This window comes from Chiloscyllium plagiosum, chromosome 24, assembly GCF_004010195.1.
Source record: "Chiloscyllium plagiosum isolate BGI_BamShark_2017 chromosome 24, ASM401019v2, whole genome shotgun sequence".
NCBI classification, from domain to species: domain Eukaryota; kingdom Metazoa; phylum Chordata; class Chondrichthyes; order Orectolobiformes; family Hemiscylliidae; genus Chiloscyllium; species Chiloscyllium plagiosum.
Window position 1 is genome coordinate 24,085,801 of NC_057733.1, and position 24,348 is coordinate 24,110,148.

General features: G+C 40.2%; 1 protein-coding gene across 1 annotated transcript in view; it reads right to left on the minus strand.

Annotated features, from left to right (window-relative positions):
- cfap52 (cilia and flagella associated protein 52) overlaps positions 1-24,348 on the minus strand; it is an 82,299-nt gene that overhangs the window by 11,867 nt on the left and 46,084 nt on the right. Inside the window, exons 11-13 of the mRNA XM_043714591.1 lie at positions 23,870-24,021; positions 13,527-13,629; positions 1,489-1,600 (exon numbers count right to left, since the gene is read on the minus strand). Coding sequence (XP_043570526.1) covers positions 1,489-1,600; positions 13,527-13,629; positions 23,870-24,021 — 367 coding nt within the window. The remainder of the gene's footprint in view (positions 1-1,488; positions 1,601-13,526; positions 13,630-23,869; positions 24,022-24,348) is intronic.

A 24,348-nucleotide genomic window follows, 5' to 3' on the forward strand; every position in this document is an offset into this window, starting at 1 on the left:
GTCTTTGCTGATTGCATTCTGAATTTCTGTCCTGCTACTAACTCCTTCATAATGAATAGCATATTTTCAATGACAGATGGTAGAGTAACTGGCCCATTGCTTTGAGTCCCTTCTTAGTTCACTCATGGTGTTACATTTGTAATTTTCCAAACTGTCAGCATTTAATGCCATTAGCCTTTGCTCTAGTTATCATGATTGTTCTAATCCACTTACTTCTTTAAGTTTGTCAATTCTCCACTACTCTTTGGATGCTTTTCATCTCTCCTACTCTTGAGAAATATCAAACTACCTGCCATTTTCTTATTCATTCTCCATTCTCATTCTCTAAGGGTCCAATGCTTTTCCTTTTGAAGCTCAAGAAGCTTTTATTATCTATTTTTATATTTTAGCGTGCTTTTTCCATACATTCTATATTTTCCCTCTTCGTTATGTTTTTGCTGTCCTTTTTGCTGGTTTCAAGAATACATCTAATCTTCTGGCCAATCATTAATCTTCACAGTTTTAGATGCTTTTCCTTTCAATTTGGTATTATCATTTACACAGATTATTTCTCATTAGAATACAGAGTAACCTCGATTATCTGAATATCGATTATCCGAATTTCGGATTATCTGAAGATGATCTCAAGGTCCCGCAAAAACATTACATCAAAGTAGTAAGTGTATTCAATTTACCTGTACTGAAGAACATGTGAAAACGCTGACAAAAACAAAGAAACACAAGCAGCTCAAGCACCAACAACTAGATGTTTTTTAGGTAAGGGTTGTTACACAACCATTTGCAAAAGTAAGTGTTTTACATTACTGTACAGGTATTCCCGTCACTTTACCGGGCCGTTCATTAAAAAAAAAGGCCGAGAAGGTAAACACATGCGCAAGGCAATGCTTCCCTCTTTCTATCACGAGGCTGCATTCCTGGAAACTGATAAATGCTCTTGCAATTGTAGAAACTGTTTGGGAACTTGTTTAATGCTGTCTGCATCACTCCTTGGTTCTGGATTAGAATGGTGCTGGAAAAGCACAGCAGTTTGGGTAGCATCCGAGGAGTAGGAAAATCGATGCTTCGGGCAAAAGCCCTTCATCAGGAATAGAGGCAGAGTGCCTGCAGGGTGGAGAGATAAATGAGAGGAGGGTGGGGGTGGGGTGAAAGTAGCATAGAGTACGAAACTGGTGAAGTCCACATTAATGCCCTGGGGTTGAAGTGTTCCGAGGCGGAAAATGAGGCGTTCTTCCTCCAGGGAGCGGCGGTGGAGGAGGCCCAGGACCTCCATTTCCTCGGCTGAGTGGGAGGGGGAGTTGAAATGTTGGGCCACAGGGCGGTGTGGTATATTGGTGCGGGTGTCCCAGAGATGTTCCGTAAAGCGCTCTGCTAGGAGGTGTGCAGTCTCCCCAATGTAGAGGAGACCGCACTTCAATAAATAATTCGAGATCACACTAATTGTAGAGAATTAAGATTTCCAGCCAAATCATCACTTGAGACTTTTCTTACCTGTAACAAAGATACTACCATCGGTTGTAATGTCCATTCCATTCACAGAACCAGATAAGGATCCATCCAGTTCTCTGATAGCTGATCCATCATATACTTCCCAATAACCGATCTGAAATAAATAGTTGTAATGTACTTCCATTGCTGAAATGAAAAGCAATTTCAAGCCGATAAAAACTATCAATTCAGTATAGTTGTACTTTAAACCGGAAATAATTCCTCACCATACATATGGAAAGGCATTTTTCCACAAATCAGGAATTGTTTTACTATCTTCTCTACCAGTTCTCCCGATAACAGTCATTTGTTTAACATTATGACAGGAATGACCACCTCTTAGGCCATGAAAACAAGTTACTTCCTAAAATCATGGCCAGAATGGTTGCAATGCAGAAGTCGATTTAATCGCTCAACTAATCCCAGGTAATGAATTACAGTAAAGGTAATTACCAGATAAAAGCAAGAGAAACAAGAATGAATTACTGGTAGAAAATTTTATTTATACATACCGGGACAAAAATGTAACACGTCAAAGATTCATTGAAATCCTGCAAACTCACACTGTTCAACATCATAATAGCCTGGTATAATGGCACACTTAAAATGAAACATTTATTAAATTCTGAATGTGTAAGCATCTTGAACTTTCCTGCCAAATACTTCTGTTTCCCTCCCATTTACTCTCGTATGTAATGAACCTCAACAATATTAACAAATTTGTCAAAGAATTAAAGATACATGTAGCTAATATATCTCCCTATTTGTTCAGACATTGTGGCACAATTAATATGACTAACTTTTTAACTATATTAACTTTTGGATGTATAGTGAAAAAAGTGCGATAAGTACTGATAGACTTAGCACCAGTCTGAATGAATCAATGAATCAAAACGTGCTGTAGTAAACCAAGTGGGCTAAGTAGTGTTGTGAATGAATTAATGAATGAATGAATAGAGATGCAATATAGTAAACAAAAGGTGATGAGTAGAGTTACTGGCATGAATGAATGCGATTTTGTTTAAGTGGGTTAATGGGAACATACTGCTTCCTTTGTAAGAGGTTTATAATGTGATATAATAGGGTGGACTTTTATGTGAGATATATGGAAAATACAAGATTTTTTGACCAAAAATATGGGTTGACATTTACGTGAGAGCGACCTTTACATGAGTATTTACAGTAGGAACTCTTTCTCTAACAACAATGTGGATGTACCTACACCATGTGGATGGCAGTAATTGATGACTGCCTTCTCAAAGGTCATTAGGAATGCTCAAATAAATATATAAGGTGAACTAATGAAAAAAAAATTATGCTCCTGCAAATCTGGTTTTGTGTGTATCCTCTGGGATGGCATGGTGGCTCAGTGGTTAGCACTGCTGCCTCACAGTGCCACGGACCTGGGTTCAATTCAACGTAGGGGTGACTGTGTGGAGTTTACACACTCTCCCAGTGTCTGCCTGGGTTTCCTCCAGGTGTCCTGGTTTCCTCCCACAGACCAAAGATGTGCAGGTGAGTTGGATTGGCCACCTAGTATCCAGGGATGTGTAGGTTAGATGGATTAACCATGGGAAATGAAGGATTAAGAGATACGGTGAGGGGATGGGTCTGGTGGGATGCTCTTTGGTGGGTCAGTGTGGACTTGACGGACTGAATAGCCTGCTTTCATGCTGTAGGGATTCTAGGAGTCTCATATAGAAAATTTAATTGCTCCTCCCTTGACCACAGTGTCTGCAGCTGCTTAGGTCATAACCTCCATTTCTAAACCCCTCTGTCTTGCTAATTTTTTTTCATCTGTAAAACCATAAAACATACAGGCAGAAATTAGGATATTCAGTCCATTGAGTCTGTTCCACCATTCAATCATGACTGACAAGTTTCTCAACCTCATTCTCCCGCCTTCCACCGTAACCCTTGAAACTGAAGAACGTATCTATCTCAGTCTTGAATATACTCAATGATCTGGCCTCCACAGCCTTCTGTGGCAATAAATTCCATAGATTCACCACTCTCTGGCTGAAGAAATTTCTCCTCATCTTCGTTCTAAAAGGTCTCCCCTTTAATCTAAGGCTCATTTAAGAATTTTGACCAAGTTTCTGATATTCTGTCCTAATAATTCTTTCTGTGGTTCAGTGTCAAAGTTTGATAACTCTCCTGTGAAGTGCCTTGGGATATTTTACTATGCTAATGGGCATATGCAATGCAAGTTGTTGTAGTATACAGTTGCCAAGGGATATTCAATTTTCTTCTAAGTCAAAGCAGTTCAATTGGTTTTGGTTTGATGCACAAAATTAATTGGTTTCAAAGCTTCTAATTATGCAGTCCAATTCCATGTGAATACTTATTAAATATAACTCCATACTAATAGCAATAAATGTATAATAGTTCAATAGTATTTAGCAACAGCTATCAAACCCACGTTTTCAAAACTCTCAAACACAGGATTCAAGTTAAAAAAAAAATTCAATCAGCAACCACCTGACACCAATTTTTGAAAATCACACAATAACAAACTACATTTTAATTTGCATTTCTGTTCAGTTATAAAAGATAAAAGATATGACCTCTAAGTCATATGTAAACTTTCAGATAAAGGAACTCTCTGGCAATGCTAAACGATCTACAGAGTTACAGGTAAGCTACTTCCTCGAAAGCATGGTGAAAGTTATGCAAATCTAGCTGAAGAGAACTTATACGGACATTGCCATAGAAGTTCATGTGACTGCCAGAATGGAAAAAGCAGAATAAAAGATTGTAACCAGTGGAATTTGTCGGAAATTTGGGTCGTGGATTGAAGAAATGTGGGTTAAAAAAAAATCATCCTTTACAGGGAGGTTTAGATATTGAATTAATTAGCTGAAGGCTTTTTCTTTCTCAGTTCTGAGGAAGGGTCATTGGACTAGAAACTTGAACTCTGATTTCTATTCACAGCAATTTCTGCTTTCGTTTCAACTTACAGCATCTGCAGTTCTTTTGGCTTTCTCTATTTTTTTTTTAAAAATAAAGGCCTGTATTGATACTTTCCATTTTACTGTCTTAACAATATTTTCATTTCTACACACAGAAATGAACACAGTCAAGAGAATTTTTTTTTGAAGAGGTGGGCCTGTAAATTCAAGGAGAAGAACCTGCAGACCCTCCTGATACAGATATAGACCAGGTCAGACTGCATCTTGGAGTACAGAAGAACAAAACAGCTGTGCCATTTACCAAGTCCAGCAGCACCTTGGAGAGTGAAATAAAGTTAACATTTCAAGTCCGATATGACACTCTTCAAATAAAAGCAAAATACTGAGGCTGCGGAAATCTGAAATAAAAACAGAAAGTGTTGGAGACACTCAGGAGGTCTGCAGTGTTTGCAAAGAGAAAACAGAGTTATCATTTTGAGTCTAATATGAATGTTTTTCAGCAGTGTAGTCAGCCAGTCTTGAGGACAGTGGCAAGACCAATGAATGCCATTTGCAGCACCCACTGCCAGAGTAGTGGTGCAAAATATTCAGTGATCCAAATATGCCAACAAGCCAATAAACATTACTAGACAAAAAAAAATCAAAATTTCCATGATGTTTCTAGGAATATAGCAACAAAGTTTGAGCCTCTTCTAAATCTCAAACTTTAAGTGCCTCATCATTGTGTAGCTTGCTTCAGTGATAAATGTAGCAGAGGGGTGGTCACTAACTGGGATGGCAGCGGAATTGGCTGGATATTGTCAGATGCACTGATTCTGGAATATGAAAATGCTAATACAAGACTGCAACCAAAGCAATTTAGGCTTTACAAACTGCACTCAGAACAGGTGTTGAGATTTAACCACGCAGCACCATTCCATTTGAACAAATCCCTGTTCAGACAATGTTATATCCAGCTTCTCCTCTGCCTCTACATTACCCCTCTTGCACCCTCCATAATAAACAACGGACAAACCCCAGGACTATATTTATCTTAGAACTCAGACCAATTTTGACAAGCGGCCCCTAGACATGAGTGACCACTGTCTTGGTAGCTCCCTGACTGATGTTATGTAGTTCCCATGACAGCTGGTGCTGGTGCTGACACAGCTGGATCCACAATTGCCCACACCTCAGATCTCAGTTGGACAGACCCCAGATCATGACTGCCCCAAGCGGATGACTGACAATGGCTAAGGTCCTGGACCATGTGCAGACTGTACCCATGACACCAGGGCACCTGGACAGACAGCATGCCCCACCATCCCCCAACCCCACCCACCAACCTCGACTGGAGTGAGGACTAGCCACCAGCCACTTTCCATTTAGTTGAATAAATGTGAAGGATTCTTGCCACTTACGCAGCTGAAACATAATGTAGGTGTTAGATTGTTGATTAAAATACCTCTGTACTTCCACCTCACATATAGGATCCCAAATGACAAGCATGATATAAGCAGACTCAGTGTGCTTCTGTGCAAAAAAGCATCAGTAGAGCAGTACTGACAGCCTCTGTCTTTGGCTAATGTGCCAACATACAAATGAATATGGGATGGCAAGGCAGACAAAGCAAAGCATGGATGTTGCAAAGTGTGCAGGTAAGAACTGAATAAGTGAGTGAAAAGAGAGCAAGTGAGCAGCCCTGAGATGGAGCCTGGGCTAGGTTCCTGTCCCTCCAGCAGCCTTTCAATGCTGGTTACCAGTGCTCATTCCAATAAAATTCTGTACATCCTAAGCAACCTGTAAGAGTTCAGGAGAGGTGAAATGTTGGCCACAAGAGGTTGACAAAAATTAGGTTCTTATGTTCAAGTGGTGTTAGGATGCACCCAGTCAGAAGAGCAATCACACTGAGGCTCTGTGTGGCTGGTGGCCATGGCTCATGCCATGAATTGCAGTTTGGTACAGAGCATCATGGAGGCTCCTCAAAAGAGAGGAGTGAACTGAGTCCGCCAGGTGTGCACTCTGATTTCCTCAGCAAGGATTCCTGATGTTTAGCTTGGTCAGTGAGAGTTTGCTAAAATAGGAAACTGAATATTAATGAAGTGATTTGAGTTGATACAGCATTTAACAAGCTGAATGCCACTTAATTAGCAATTCACTGCTGCACAATGAGAAACTCATCTCACTGTTTAGCAAACGAATAAATGATGCAGCAAGTTGCTCCCAATGTGGAAACAGACCTTGCCAGACTTCTCACCTTATTCTGTCACAAATCTTGTTATCGACAACATTAGTCAGACTCAGAAAGGATTCTGCCCCATATGATCAGGGAATTAAATCTAAATGTTAGTGTCAGACCTTTCAGCAGTGATGATAGGAAACACGCCTACATGCAAACTGTGGTATAAGTGTGAAATTTTCTTTTGGAAATTGAATTTACATAAACCGTAGATTTTAGTTTGTTATTGATAGCTTTTTGTTAACCTGAATAATTAAGGAATGTAGGGAAAATAGCAGTTAAATAAAATTAGCTAACAGATTAGCCATGATATCAGTAAGTGATGGGACAAATTCAGTAGATAGCCTATTCTTGTTCTTATCAGTGGAGAGCTGCTTCAGTGGCTGGTTGTAGAGATTTTTGTCTTGATGGCACTGAGCATAGTACTACTACAAAATAGTCCAAGGCTACAACTGAAGGAAGACACAAACAGAAAATTACCAATACCCCTATGCCACATAGTTTCTGTATTAATCAATATTAGCCTAGGAGGAAACATGTGTAAACTGATCTTCTGCACTGTGGGCAGAGTCATCATGTAAGCTGAGGATTTTCAGTATCTCAGAAGCATCACAAATGTTTGAAGTATTTCACCATAACAGAAATTTATTGTAAAACTTGCAAATTCAATGGTCTACAAATTTCCACAGGAAATAAATTTTGGACCTTCGTGATTCATTGTGGTTCAGGTAAAATTAGTTTTGAGCTACACGAAACCAAGATGTTCAAATTATCTCCCTGTGTAGCAGGGAATTGTAACCACCTCTCACTGTAAAATTCTACACAGATAACATCAAGATGTCAGCATATTAATAGCATTTTATGAAGCAAATAATTGAAAAAGGCACAAACAATAATAGAATCATCATGTAAAGCATCTTACATAAAATATAAGTTTCAAATGAACATAATTAAATGTATAAGGCTTTGGAGATTACTTAAAATCATCAATCAATAGTTAAAATTGGTAGATGAATTATTCCTTCAAATAAAATGCTAAATCCAGTAATTCTCAGCTCTCTGTTGGGGGTTGCTTGAAAGAGAAAATGGCGAAAGAACTGTGACGCTGTTTTGCCAATACTCTAAGAATGCTCCTTTCACACATTGTATCATTACATTTTCTCCAATGAGTGAGGGTTATCATTATTGAAAAGGTCTTGGAACAGTTACTATGGGAACCGAAATAACTTGTATAGAGACCAAACTATATCTAGAGCTCAGTTTATTGGCAGCCACAATGACTCGATCTCAGTTCAATGATCTAATAAAAATCCACTGTTCTAAAACAAAACCCAAATGAACATCAAACATATCATAAGGGGACGGAATGCTGAAAACTGTAATGAGTCTAGATTCTTTTTAATGGTTCAAGACAGCACATTTATTCAGGAAGAACCGAACAGGAAGATTGTTGTTTTGATCACTAATTTTTAATGGAGTTTTCTGATTTTAACCCAGGATAATAGTAGCAATTCTTGGCTTTTGCTCATGACCATAGAGTCAGAGATGTACAGCATGGAAACAGACCCTTCGGTCCAAACTGTCCACGCCAACCAGATATCCCAACCCAATCTAGTCCCACCTGCCAGCACCCGGCTGATATCCCTCCAAACCCTTCCTATTCATATACACATCCAAATGCCTCTTAAATGTTGCAATTGAACCAGCCTCCACCATTTCCTCTGGCAGCTCATTCCACACCTGTACCACCCTCTGTGTGAAAAAGTTGCCCCTTAGGTCTCTTTTATATCTTTCCCCTCTCACCCTAAACCTATGCCCTCTAGTTCTGGACTCCCCGATCCCAGGCAAAAGACTTTGTTTCTATTTATCCTATCCATGCCCCTCATAATTTTGTAAACCTTTATAAGGTCACTCCTCAGCCTCCGACGCTCCAGGGAAACAGCCCCAGCCTGTTCAGCCTCTCCCTATAGCTCAAATCCTCCAACCCAGGCAACATCCTTGTAAATCTTTTCTGAACCCTTTCAAGTTTCACAACATCTTTCCAATAGGAAGGAGACCAGAATTGCACACAATATTCCAACAGTGTCCTATACCAATGTCCTGTACAGCCGCAACATGACCTCCCAACCCCTGTGACCACGTCTAAAAGTTTCTGTCTGTTATTGCTGGGCAAGGATAATGTATAGCTAAATTAGCTGACACTTATTGTCAAGTATTTAGTTAACAATGTTCAGGAATTTAGAAGAAAAACAACACTTGTGCAATTACATCTGAGATCATTGTCTTAGGAAAAGGGAAGGATGGAGAAAAATATAATCAGCTATTGACATTTTGAGATTCCACATTATATATAATAAAAGTAATAGACATTTGGTAGGACATAACTTGAGGATTGCTGAAAAACAAGACACATTCTGCTGAAAATGTTCATCTTGCACTCATCAAGACAATTCACAAGAATACTAATAAAGGAGAAAAGCAACATTTAAACTATAGGAGAGGAGAGTGTTGATTAGTTGACATTTAGACAACAAGCTGCCAGGTGATATATGCGATAAAGTTCAACCTCACAGTCAGACGTGTTCGCATATATGTGGGCTGACAAGACGCATAATATGATGTTCCTTTAAACCTTATAGCATCTATGGCTGGTTCTACACCAACATGAACTGATCAAATGGGAGAATTGCTATCACTAGATTTGAGCAGGTTTTTCACCTACACGATGAAGGACTCCTTCACATATCGATAAAAATGCAATGCCCATGGGCTGAATCTTATGGTTTTTTGGCTAAGTGTCAGTTTTGTTAAGTTGCATGGAGGGATTCTCTCTCCAAGGTCTAGCAAGATCTCGGACCATCTTTATCCAAACTCGCCTCATTAACTACCTAACCCACCTCTGGCATCCCTCTGACCCAATTCTAGTCTCATTCTATCACCTGATGTTAACAGAAGAACATACAACTCACCAGATAGCAACAAAATTGGGATCCCTGGTGCTCTTAATCTTTTAAAAGTCCACTGGACACTGGACATTGGCATTCCAAAACTGCCCTCCATGTCAAAGGGAACTACTCACTCTCAAGAATGAGGCAACCCTGTGGTGTTGGCAATCAGAGAGAGGAACAGATGCAACAGTCAGGTATGTGGGAGGCAATGGCTTTCGGAGCCTAGATGGTGCAGGACCGCAGCCATGCAATGAGAACTTAATCATCTGGCTTTCCATGGCTAGGATGTCAGCTGCCATGGAAAGCCAAGTCCAAAATCTTCAGTGTTTGCTGGCTACATGCATTGACCTGTAGTCCACTGCCCCAGCTGTTGGTCCACATGACCAAAAGTATGGTAACAGGTGAATGGAGAGCTCAGTGCTCACTGTCGGTGTCCCTTTCTCACAAGGAGATGGGATGGTGTTAGGATGCACCCAGTCAGAAGAGCAATCACACTGAGGCCCCTCAGAAGCCTCCTCTCCAGGACACTCCAGAGGTGGTCTGGCCCTCCACTCTGCTTGCTCCCTCTGAATTTTGGATGTTCAAGCTAAGGATGGTCCACTTGCCTCGACCAGGATCCCTGACTGTCAGTTGTCTCCATGGACATTGGTGACAACTATTCCCCTAAGACTTTGCAAAATGGCTGCTTGCTTGCTGCACATACAGTATGCACCATATAAGCTGTTGGCACATGGTGCAGGTGTGAGATTAACAAAGCACAGTATCATACAGCAAGGTGTAGGAGTGATCTAGAAATTGCCATACACATGGTACCACAGACATAGAGAGGACAGGTATTGAGATCCTATGGTCAGACTTTCAAAAAGTAAAGGAAGTTAAACAATAAGAATTTAGAAGTAGTAATCTCTGGATTGATCCTAGTGCTGTATGCTAGCAAGAACAGAAACAGCAAGGTGGTAAAAACTCAATATGTGGCATAGAGATGGTGAAGGAGGGAGGACTTCAGTATTCTTAGGGCTGTGCAACCAAGTCTGGGGCAAAAGGCACCTATTCAAAAAAGGGATAGACAGGTTGCATCTCGACCAGACAGAGATAAATATCCTTAGAGGGACGTTAACTAGAACGTTTGAGTATGACTTAAATTCTAAAGGGGTTGAAAGAGAAAGAGAAAAGATAAATACGATGCATGGTTAGACCAATAGGCAGTGCTCAAGGTGGGAACAATTCCACGTTTGATAGGAATGGGCTAAGAGGAAATAATAAGTTATTAGATGGATTCAGGGCACAGGTAGACGCAAAAAACTTTATATCTGGGTCAGTGTGTATATGTATGAATACTTGGGCAAGTGACATGTACAGACATTTGTGGGGAAATGTTGCAGTTACAACTCGGCACCGTCCTCTTGAACTGTCGCACCAGTCCATCCGCTCCATCTATCACCATCACTCCCCACCTGCATCTGCCTATTGCCTTCCAAGCTACCTTCCACGCAGCCCCACACCCCTCCTATTTATCTCTCAGCCCATTCCACCTCCCACCCCTCTCACATTCCTGATGAAGGGTTTATGCTTGAAACGTCAACTCTCCTACTCCTCAGATGCTGCCTGACCTGCTGTGCTTTTTCAGTGCCACGCTTTTTGACTCAAAGATAGGCAGGCCTTAGTGTTATAGATTTCTGTATACAAGAGGCATAGGGAAGATTGGAAATGAGGAAAGCAGTAGATGTGGTAGTAATGATTAAGATTATAATGGCAGTATTCAAGAGAGGTCATCTATTTGGCGAGAACCAAAGAAATTCACATTTTTAGTGTCTATATTCCACTAGACAGTGGGAAATTCACTGTATAGATGAATAAATATGCAAAATTAAGTGAGTACTTAGAATGAAATGATTTGATTATCTATGTATGGATAGTAGTCGTGTAAAGTGCAAAGAGGGGCAGGCGTTCCTGAATGTATTCAAGAGAAAACTATACAACCGTGTGTCTCCAGGTCAATGAGAAGGGAGGCACATATCATTCCTGATTCTTGGGACTGACCATAATGTTCCAGGCTTCCTTAGACACCAAAATGGTACAAAAAAAAATTGGAGAACTGTAAATGTTACGCCCTTATTCAAAGCAGGATGGAAAACAAGCTCAGAAGCTACTAGTCAGTTAATTCATTTTGGATGATAGGAAAACATCTGTAAATAATATTCTGGGGCAAAATCAATAAACTGTTGGGCAACTGTAGATTAAATAAGGAAAGTTGGCAAAGATTTGTCAAGGGCAACTCATGTTTAATTCATTTCAGGTGGTTTGATGAGGTAATAAAAGGTTGATGATGGTAATGCAGTTGAGGCAATTTACTTGGCCTTCCAGAAGGCATCTGATAAAGTGCCACACAACGGACTTGAGGGAAAAGTTATAGCTCATGGAATAAAAAGACAACAGCAACATGGATGTGAAAATGGTTCAGTAACAGGGAACAGATTTGTGGTTAATTGACATTTTTTGGATTGCAGGAAGATTTGTGCTTGAGTTCCGCACGGTCAGTGTTGGGATCCTTGCTCTTCCTGATAAATATTGAACTAGACCTTTGTCTAAAGAGTGAAATTCAAAATTTGCAGATGAAATAAAACTTGGAAGCATTGTGATCTATGAGAAAGATGGCATAGAACTTCAAAGGAACATGCACAAGCTGGAGGAATGAACAGGCAAGTTGCAGCTGAAATTCAGTTCAGGGAAATGTGAACTGATGCATGTTACTGAGACAGGCAATATAATACAAAATGTATAATTCTAAAGAGGATGCAAGATTGCAGGGATCAGGATGCATATAAGCATAAGTCATCGAAAGCGGTAGGACAAGCTGAGAGAGGTGTTAATCAAACATACAATAGCATTTACTATTATCAGGGACACAGGTTAGAACAGCACAGAGTGAAATACGTCCACAGAGGCCAGTATCCTATCACCAAGTCATTTACACGTGGCAAACTGATCCAGCTTTCTCACAGCCAGCTCTCAGAGTGAACAGTCTGACACTTCTGCTTTTTTTTAAAACACACTCCTGTTCTTATCTTTCTCTGATTGCAGGTTGGTGCTGTTAATCTGGTGCAAATTCATATTCTGTGAGATCCACCTGGCTCACCTCATTGCAATCATTACATCTGGGAGGCTGTTAAGTGCATAAACAGAGATTATGTTAAAATTGTCCTAAATATCAATTTGGCTTCAAGTGGGGTATTATACCCAGTTCTTAAGCCAAACTTTAGGAAATATGTGAAAGTATTAGAAAAGTGCAGGGAAGATTTATGAGAATGGTTCCAGGATGAGGAACTTCATTTCCGCAGATAAATTTGGAAAAGTTGGGACTGTTTGCCTTTGAGAAGAGAAAGATGAAAGGAGATTTGACTGACATATTCAAAATCACAAGTGGTGTGGACAGAATAGATTAACTGCTGCCAGTAGTGAAAGGGGTCACAGGATTAGACAATTGGCAAAAGAACAATGGTGACATGAGGTGAAGTTTTTTTGAAAAAGAATGTAGTTAAGATCTGGAATATGTTGCCTAAGAATCTGGTGGAGACATGTGCAATTGAGGCATTTGGGAGGGAACTGGATTGTTATCTAAAAAGAAAGAGTATGCAGTGCTAAAGGGGGGTACTCAAGGGGAGGTACTAGGTGAATTGCTCTTTCAAAGAGGTGGCACAGATAAGACAGATAATCTCCTTCTATGCTATTACAGCTTTGTCACGCTAAAGAAAATTGGAGATTTTCATTAGCGAAATAAATCCCAAATCCTCCCTTAGAATAACATTTAAAAAAAATAGATTGTACATTTAATACAACTTGATTGTATTGCGTGTGAACAACAGAATGGCACTAATCTTCTTAAACTGTCATGTTGATTATTGGCTGAACAATATATGTTTATTGTTAAAGTATTAAAAAGTCTTCAAGTACAATTCTTCTTACCTTCCTGTCTTTTCCACTAGTTATTATTTGATATTCCTCAGGATGGTAACAAACACACTTAAAAAGGGTATTTGCCAAAATCATTTGATTTCTTGCATAGCGTCTATAAGAGATAAAATGTAATTTAGAGAGATTAATAATCGTCAGTAGTTTTCAAAGCCAAGGCCAAAGTTCCCAATTCAGAGGTGAACAAAAATGCTCCATGTCCCACCCACTTCAATTTCTCCCTTTATTCCCAAAGATTCTCATACTAGGTTACAGCTCATCCGCCCATTCATATTCAGGTGATAGACTGTAACCTTTGAGTATCAGCAGGTTATTTGGTCATATTGTGCTCAACATGGGGTGCATATTTTGAGTATGACCTCCATATAAGATTTTAATATGCAGTCCTTGAAAAATGATAACTTTTCAATGTTATGATCCTAAATGAGACACTTGATCTATTTAAAGTAGACAAAGTTTGAAATCCTAGGCTATCATGATAAAGCCATGGGATTCAATATATCTTTTTAAACAAACAAACTGAGAACAAAGTTAGAATTTTAAAATGATCTACAATAGATAAAACTCAGTCTATAATTCAAAATCAACAGAAGGTAAACATAACAGAAACTGTGGTTGAACTCCCCATCATAAAACATCAAATAGCAGATATGGTCAAGTTAGATCCCACAGATTTCTCAGCAATTTACCCAAATGTTAGTAACACTGTGGGTCTCAAAATCTTATTAAAACAATGCCTCCTTCACAAAATTGCTCCAACTTAGTCTGCTTGCAAGAGACAATCTCAACTTTTAACTAAACCAAACTTCAATGAATACCACTGCCTCAGAATATCTCTGCAACTCAATCTTTCTCACTTGCACCAAATAAGTACTGCTTGTGGGTCTCCTTCAGTTGCATTGAACTGACATCTTCTCCAACAGTTTTTTTTCAACTCTGTTGAGCTGATAAGTGCTCCAGGGCTTACCAGAACCCCACCTTCTCAGCAGAGAGAACTATCAAGCAGCTTTCCCAAAGGTTCATCTGTACTGAGATAGCCAACATGCAGCATTTTAGCTGAAAAGAGCTTCTTCCCTATTCCTAAACAACTCTCACTGACAACTGACTCATCCTTATCTTTGTTCTTGGACATGGTCAAATGTAGCATTGGAACATCTTGTGCCTTTAATGTTACAATCCCAAGCTACTAACTCTCCCCACCTTCAAACATACTATCTCTCAAAGACATAGTTTTGAATAAGTAAAAGCTATCTTTGATGACCTTGCACATAGCTTTATCTTCTTTGTGCCTCACTATCACATCTGATCTCTGAAATAGAATCAAAGTATCATAAATCGTAAGGATGCCATCAAGCATTATGATTTCAAGAGGACATGCTTTTCTGAGTAGGATACAAGAAGCATTTCACTGTTATTTCATTGTAACATTTATTGTCTTTTCTTTCTTAATAATTCTTAGCTGCAGTTTTTCTATTTAGCTTAAGTATCCTCTGGTTTCGGTTCTCTAAATTTAGCACCAAGATAACCACTTGTGCATTGCCTAATCATGTCATCCCACCATTGACAGCCGTACTTTCAGCCACTTAGACTTAAATGATCTGGAATTTGCTCCAAACACCTCCATCTTTCTACCTCCTTCTCTTCTTTTAATACCATTTTTGAATTTTGGTTACCCCAACTAATTCATCATTATTTCTCTAATTAAACCTGTCTGTAGCATCTTCGGATAATATATCACATACAAAATCTTTAATATAATTTTGCATTTGTTGTCAGTTATATTGTGGATCAATTATGTGCTGCTACTCAGTGAAATTTTGAAAATAAGCATAAACTACGGTTGAAAAGGCATTGCTTCTCATCTATGTAACTTAGTTCCAAATGAATCATGATGAGAATTGAGAAAATCTTGACAATGATTCAATCTCACAACATGGCACTGGACTTCTCCAAACACAGAACCAATCCAGATGCAGTTCACATTTTAAAGCCAATACCACCATCTGCTGGTAGATATGGGTGAACACAAATTCTCAGGTGTATTTGCCTCAATTTAAACATGAGACAGAATTTTTTTTTCGCTAAGTTCCAGTTCAGTCAAAGTTCTTGTAGGGTTTTTCATTGTGAGACCTAGTGAGGTCTCTCACCGGATATAACCAAACTTACTGCATTAATTACCTACAGTGCCCTATGACGTCTCTCACATCTGATTCCAGCCCCATCTTACCATGTGTTGTTCCCAGAGCAACTAACCACTTAGTGGATATTTTGAGCAAGGCCAGCAACCCTTTCACCTGTAACATTTGATGTAAGTCCAAGATCGGTGCAGTGTCAGAGTGCACTCACTTCTCAATGACATTGACTGGTCACTCAGTCACAGCAAAACCTCCAAGTTACTGCACAAGCTGAGCCTCAAAGTAATTGATGATGGAGACATATCCACGGTTATGAGGGTGCAGCATGTTTCACTGTGTGGGGAAGTGTACTCAGCCCTGAGATGCTGTTTGATAGTATGCAACATGAAGGTTGTTCAGATCAAGCAGTGAGTTGAACTGCCAGGTACCCACTCTGGTTTCTACATCACATCTTCTCAATGTCTAGCTTGTTTGGCAAGATAGAAAGACCAAAGAAGTTAGAAGCTAGCAAGGTAGAAAGTTGAATATTAATGAATCAATTTGGGTCATCAACAAGCATTAACAAGCAATAATTCTCCTCAATTGGCATCTCACCACTGCCTAGAGAGAAACTTTCTACTCCATTCCAGTGTTGGCAATGCCATCTTCCAGAAAAAAAATTCAATTGAAGCCTATCTACCCTTTCTAGTGCATGTTAAAGATCCTAGGTTCTATTCAAAAAGAACAGGGAGATCTTGAGATATTTATTCTTTGACTAACCTCATTAAAATGCATTATCTGATCCCTCATCTCATTAGTGTCTGTAAAGTATTTATATATACAAATTGTCTGTCATGTTTATCTACAGATGTATTTTTTCGTCAACCTGTTCAGAAATGTTATTACATTCTAAAACACATTTACTCTTTTACAGTATTAAACAAGTGGACTTGAAACCGGCCCTCTGGCTCAGTGGTAGGGATACCACCATTGTGCCATAAGCACCCTATGCTAACCATATCACAACAGTAAGTACAGTTAATAGCTGTGTTGCATTGTCAGATCTTCTATGGACATGAAAGGCATGATATAAATACAAGTTCGTTCAAGTAAATGCAATCTTAAAAACTAGTGGTTTATACAATTCAAAATATTTGCAGTTTCTTATTTTACAAGTTCCTCAAATACAGTTATTATCCCCCTATTTCATGCAGAGCTAAAGCTATCTTTGATGACTGCGCACAGATTATTCCACTCTATTAGTATTCGTCTATCACAACTGACCTAAAATAGAATCACAGCATCAGATTTGGTGTCTGCAGGAATTTTGATTTCAACATGGAGATTTCAACATTATTACTACACTGGAGGCAGTGCTGGATCTCTTCATTAATATCTACTTCCCAAGATTATGCCACACTTGGGCAAAAAGGTGGTCGTGGGCAGTGGTGGGTGGAGCATTGGTGTGGCAGTGTGCTCCTTGCGCTGTTTTTGCCTGGCTTCCACCTTTTCCTGACAGCAAGTCTTGAGGTGTTTAATGGAATTTACTGGAAGTTCTCAAAGGTCTCCCTGTGGACCTTGATGATCAGGGTTTGTGGAGGCGGGGGGGGTTTGTTGGTGGTGTTTGCTCCACAATGCCAGGCCAAGTTGGTGGAGGGCCTTTGTCTTGCTGATGTTCAGGATGAGACCCAAGGTGCCGATGACAGTATGGAGTTTGTCCTTTGAGTTTGTACATATGCAAACATCATCCAAGTCTTGCAGATTGATGACACTAGGTGGATGCCTTTGGTTTTGCCTTGAAGGTGGTAGAGATTGAATCATTTCTGCTGGTTCTGTAGGTTAGTTCCACTCTAAGTGGGGACCTTGTCAGTGGGGAGGTGAAGCATTTCAGCTAGGTAGACCTAGAACAGTGTTGGGTGATGACGCAATGGGGAATGGATTGATGGTGGAACCATTTGTCATTACCATGACTTTAATGTCTTGTGGAGCAGGCAAAGAATGGTACAAACTTTGTGGTGCAGCCATAGCAGAGGTGAACACTCCATAATACTTTCTGGTTGATGGTGTTAAAGACCTTTGTAGGGTTGAAGAAAGCCATGTACAGTGATAGGTTATTTTCTCCCATCTTTCTCCCTCCATCTGTTCTTTGATGACTGTTCACCCTTACTAGGTCAACTATTTTTGTCTGATACACCAGTCTGAAGCTCCTCCAAATGGTTTTTCAGTGTCATGGCTGCCACATAGGATGCAACCTACTTGTACTGGAGGTGAGGAGTTCTGGAGGTAGAAAGGCAACTTGATGAAGTCACGGTGGTAGCACTACAGAACCCTGCATCCTCCTACCTCCACCATTCTTGGCTTTCCCACCCAGCTGCCAATGGAGGATCTTAAGTCGTCAACTATGACCAATTAAGCATCACGTAAGGGATTATTCCCGCCTAGACTGCAATTTTCTCAACTCCAGACTGGATATGCTGTGGTGCAGTCCTGCAATGCATGTTAGAAAGATCAGAAACTCATTTAATAACTGCAAAGAAAATAACTATATCATAATGAGTCAAAAGGTGTGCGAGAAACTAATTTTTAACAATTAATTTGAAAGTCCAGTGGCTAAGTTTTTAACCATCTAAAATGTATAAATCCTCAAAATCTGTACAGTTTATGTGTATTTTAGATCACTCAAAAACTACCCATTTGCACCATGTTAAAATTGCAATTAAAACAGAACTAAGCCTTATCTTCGAAACATGCAGTAAAATGAACTCCATTTCCTGGCCCTGACCAATAGAAGCCTGGTTGTGAATTTAAAAGCCCTGTCCATCCAAAAGGATAATGTTTAAAAGGTGAAAGTTTTAAAATATGTGGTGGAGTAAATGAATATTATGTAAGAGTCCTGATTGATGGAGCTTTTAAATAGGTAAGTAGTAAGGTTGAGGGGGAGGTGTTGTAAATTGAGCAGCAGCTGAGGCGCATGGTTCAGATGGTAGGAAATGACATTTGAATATTCATAAGACCATAAGGCATAGTAGCAGAATTAGGCCATTCAGCCCACCGAGTCTACTTCACTATTTGATCATGGTTGCTTTGTTTCTCAACACCATTCTGTTGTCTTCTCCCTGTAACACTTAATCCTCTTACTGATCAAGAACCTATCCATCTCTGTCTTGAATACACTCAATGTCTTCATCTCCATAGCCTTCTGTTACAATGCATTCCACAGATTCACTACCCTCTGCCTGAAGAAATTCCTCCTCATCCCAGTTCTAAACTGGTCCTCTCACTCGGAGGCTGCGCCCTCAGGTATCAATATTTTACTATTCGTGGAAACATCCACTCTATCCAGCCCTCTCAGTATTTTGTAAGTTTAAATGTGATCCTTCTAAATTCCATAGGGTATAGACCCAAAGTCCTCAACTGATCGTCAAATGACAAGCTATCATTCCTCAATACTAACTGTCCCTCCACCTATCTTTGATTCATATGCAAATTTATCAACAATGCCCTTCGTCCTTTGTCCAGATCATTAACGTATGATGTGAATGATTGTGGTCCCAACACTGACCCCTGCAAAACTCCACAAGTCATTGGCTGCCATCCTGAAAAAGACCCCTTTATCTCCAATCTCTGTCTTCTGCCATTCAGCCAATCCTCTCTCCATGCCAGTACTATATGCTGACCTTGACTGCTCATGTACGCTCATTGAATTTCTTGTAGTAATGCATCCAGATTTTTGTGGTTTGACTCCCAAGTATCTTTTGCCAATCCATTCTGAACATGTGGCTAGAGGGCTGCTTGGTCTTTCTCCCCTTCTCTTACAAACTCTCTCCTGCTTTCCAGTCTAGAACAGTGTTTCAACAATCTTGGGCAGTATGAGCCATGCTTCAATGTCTCTCAGGTTAAAATCTCTTCCGGCATGACTGCCAGGACCAGTTACATCCACAATACGTTTCTATTTTAAGAGGTGAAAATTATCTTTAAGCAGTGCAGTGTAGTTTTATGGGTGCCAACCAGTCATATTGGCCTCCTGCTGGTGCATCTAGCAAGGCTTGTGGTGGCTGCACACTAAAATCAACAAGATTATCAGGCAGCATGAAGTCGATGTTCCAGCTGCATCAAGACGCATTTTGCACCATTTTTTGTTGCAAATGGATGTAGGAACCAGTCAACTGTATTCAGTAAGCAACATGCAATCAATGCAAGACAGTCAGTTGGATGCAGTTAGTGATGTCAAATCATTACTTTTTAAAAATTCATTCATAAGATGTGGGCATCACTGGCTGGGCCAGCATTTATTGCCCATCCTGAATTGTGCAGTCAACCACATTTCTGTGTATCTGGAGTTACATGTAGGCCAGACCTGGAAGAACTGTAGTTTCCTCCTGAAAAGGACATGAGTTAACCAGATGAATTTTCCGACAGTAAACAACTGTTTGTCAACCAAATTCACTATTAGACTCTCAATTTCAGTTTTTATTGAATTCACATTCTATCATCTGACATAGAGTCATAGAGACGTACAGCACGGAAACAGACCCTTCAGTCCAACCCATCCATGCCTACCAGATATCCCAACCCAATCCAGTCTCACCTACCAGTACCCAGCTCATATTCCTCTAAACCCTTCCTATTCATATACCCATCCAGATGCCTTTCAAATGTTGCAATTGTACTAGCCTCCCTAACTTCCTCTGGTAGCCCATTCCACACGCGCTCTACCTTCCGTCTGAAAAAGTTGCCCGTTAGGTCTCTTTTACCCTAAACCTATGCCCTCTAGTTCTGGATTTCCCAATCCCATGGAAAAGACCTTGTCTATTTACCTTATCCATGTCCCTCATGATTTTATAAACCTCTACTAGGTCGCCCCTCAGCATTTGATGCTCCAAGGAAAACAGCCCTAACCTACTCAACCTCGCCCTTTCGCTCAAATGCTTCAATTCTGGCAACATCCTTATAAATCTTTTCTGAACCCTTTCAAGTTTCACAACATCATTCGATAGGAAGGAGACCAGAATTGCATGCAATATTCCAAAAGCGGCCTAATCAATGTCCTGTACAGTCACAACATGACCTCCCAACTCCTGTACTCAATACTCTGACCAATAAAGGAAAGCATACCAAATGCCTTCTTCACTATCCTAACTACCTGCGACTCCACTTTCAAGGAGCTATGAACCTGCACTCCAAGATCTCTTTGTTCAGCAACACTCCCTAAGACCTTACCATTAAGTGTACAAGTTCTGCTAAGATTTGGTTTCCCAAAATGCAGCACCTCACATTTATCTAAATTAAACTCCATCTGCCACTTCTCAGCCCATTGGCTCATCTGATCAAGGTCCCGTTGTAATCTGACGTAATCTTCACTGTGCACTACACCTTCAATTTTGGTGTCATCTGCAAACTTACTAACTATACCCCTTAAGCTCACATCCAAATCATTTTCTAAATTATGAAAAGTAGTGGACCCAGCACTGATCCTTATGGCACTCCACTGGTCACAGGCCTCCAGTCTGAAAAACAACCCTCCACCACTACCTTCGAGCCAGTTCCAAACGGCAATTTCTCCCTGTAATCCATGAGATGTAATCTTGCTAATCAGCCTCTCACAAGGAACCTTGTCGAACGCCTTACTGAAGTTCATGTAGATCATTCTACTACTCTGCCCTCATCAATCTTCTTTGTGACTTCTTCTAAAAACTCAATCAAGTTTGTGAGACATGATTTCCCATGCACAAAGCCATGTTGACTAGCCCTAATCAGTCCTTGCCTTTCCAAATACATGTACATCCTGTCCCTCAGGATTCCCTCCAACAACTTGCCCACTACCGACATCAGGCTCACTGGTCTATAGTTCCCTGTCTTGTCCTTACCACCTTTCTTAAGCAGTGGCACCACGTTAGCCAACCTCCAGTCTTCCGGCACCTCACCTGTGACTATCGATGATACAAATATCTCAGCAAGAGGGCCAGCAATCACTTTCCTAGCTTTCCACAGAGTTCTAGGGTAAACCTGATCAGATCCTGGGGATTTATTCACTTTTACGCGTTTCAAGACATCCAGCACTTCCTCCTCTGCAATATAGATATTTTTCAAGATGTCACCATCTATTACCCTACATTCTATATCTTCTATGAACTTTTCCACAGTAAACACTGATGCAAAATACTCATTTAGGATTTTCCCCATCTCCTGCGGCTCCACACAAAGGCCGCCTTGCAGATCTTTGAGGGGCCCTATTCTCTCCCTAGTTACCCTTTTGTCCTTAATGTATTTGTAAAAACCCTTTGGATTCTCCTTAACTCTATTTGCCAAAGCTATCTCATGTCCCCTTCTTGTCCTCCTGATTTCCCTCTTAAGTATACTCCTACTGCCTTTCTACCCTTCTAAGGATTCACTTGATCTATCCTGTCTATACCTGACATATATCACCTTTCTATAACTACCAGCCTTTCCTTTCACCCAAACAGGCATTTACTGTCTCTGCACTCTCATTATCTCATTTCTAAAGGCTTCTCATTTTCCAGCCATCCCTTTACCTGTGAACATCTGCCCCCAATCAGCTTTTGAAAGTTCTTGACTAATACTGTTGAAATTGGCCTTTCTCCAATTTAAAACTTCAACTTTTAGATCTGGTCTATCTTTTTGCATTACTGTTTTAAAACTAATAGAATTATGGTCACTGGCCCCAAAGTGCTCCTCCACTGACACCCCAATCACCTGCCGTGCCTTATTTCCCAAGAGTAGCTCAAGTTTTGCACCTTCTGTATAGTAGGTACTTCCACATGCTGAATCAGAAAAGTCTCTTGTATACACTTAACAAATTCACTCCATCTAAACCCTTAACACTACGGTCTATGTTTAGAAAGTTAAAATCCTCTACCATAACCATCCTATTATTCTTACAGATAACTCAGATCTCCTTACAAATTTGCTTCTGAATTTCCCTGTGACTATTAGGGGATCTATAATACAATTCCAAAAGGTGATTGTCCCTTTCTTATTTCTCAGTTCCACCCAAATAACTTCCCTGGATGTATTTCCATGAATACCTTCCCTCAGTACAGCTGTAATGCTATCCCTTATCAAAAATGCCACTCCCCCTCCTCTCTTGCCTCCCTTTCTGCCCTTCCTGTAGCATTTGTAACCTGGAACATTAAGCTGCCAGTCCTGCCCATTCCTGAGCCACATTTCTGTAATTGCTATGATATCCCAGTCCCATGTTCCTAACAATGCCTGGAGTTCATCTGCCTTCCTGTTAGGCCCTTTGCATTGAAATAAATGCAGTTTAATTTATCAGTCCTATCTTGTTCTCTGCTTTGTCCATACCTGTCCTGACTAGGTGGGCGGCACGGTGGCTCAGTGGTTAGCACTGCTGCCTCGCAGCGCCAGAGACCCGGGTTCAATTCCCGACTCAGGCGACTGACTGTGTGGAGTTTGCACGTTCTCCCCGTGTCTGCGTGGGTTTCCTCCGGGGGCTCCGGTTTCCTCCCACAGTCCAAAGATGTGCAAGTCAGGTGAATTGGCCATGCTAAATTGCCCGTAGTGTTAGGTAAAGGGGTAAATGTAGGGGTATGGGTGGGTTACGCTTCGGCGGGTCGGTGTGGACTTGTTGGGCCGAAGGGCCTGTTTCCACACTGTAAGTAATCTAATCTAATCTAGTTGGTTCTTTTCTCAGCTGCACAAGTCTCGGAATGATCTCTTTCCTCACTATCTCTCTGGGTCCCACAAATGCTCCACCCCACCACCAAATTACTAGTTTCATTCCTCCCGAGCAGCTCTAGCAAATGTTCTTGCCAGTATATTAGTCCCCTGACATAGCCAGACTTGAACCCGGGTCCCTAGAACATTACCTAGGTCTTCAGATTTATAACGTTTAGTGATAATACTTATATTAAATTATTATTTCATGAAATATTTTTGTGGAAATTGAAGAATCATTTTTGTGAAATAGGGACACAATTAGTCTTGTTATTATTCAAAAATTAAATTAAATAACATTTCAATTATTTTTATGTAACAAAAAAGCACAAAAATATAGCCCACAACAGTGTACTTAATTATTTCATTTTCTGGAGCCTCAAAATTACTGTTGCTGTACACAGCAATGATTTAAAGAGGAAATCCGCTGATGCAGGAGCATGAAATTAGGAATATTGAATTTGGCCATTGCAGTGACATCACAGATACATACATTTCATGATTAAAAGTACATTTGCAAAGACTTACATTATATCCCAGATGATGCAGGTACCATCATAACTTGCTGTTACACATTCTTGGTCATTTTTCTTAATTTTAATACATGACACAGTTGATGTGTGCTCCTTCAGACCTGCAGAAAACTTATGGCTTTTTGCAAATATTTCCCATATTCGTATCTGAAATTAGAAAAGTAAAGATTGATTTAAAATGGGCAATGGGAATAATAATCAAATGGAGATGGCAAAGCAGAATTTCCACAAGTGGAATGTGATATAATACAGACATTATACCTTCAATACAGCAGAATATAGAGCACAACGTTCCCTTTTCTGGAGATGGTGAAAATGAGAAATACAGTAATCAGATCAGTTGGCCTTTGTGAAAAATTTGTTTCTTCGCACGAACTCACTAATTAAAGTTGGGCAAGAATGACCTCAACTAATCACATCCCTGATCACCTTCATCCTCACAGTCAAGAAATGGGGCTGGTTTCCAGACTGTAA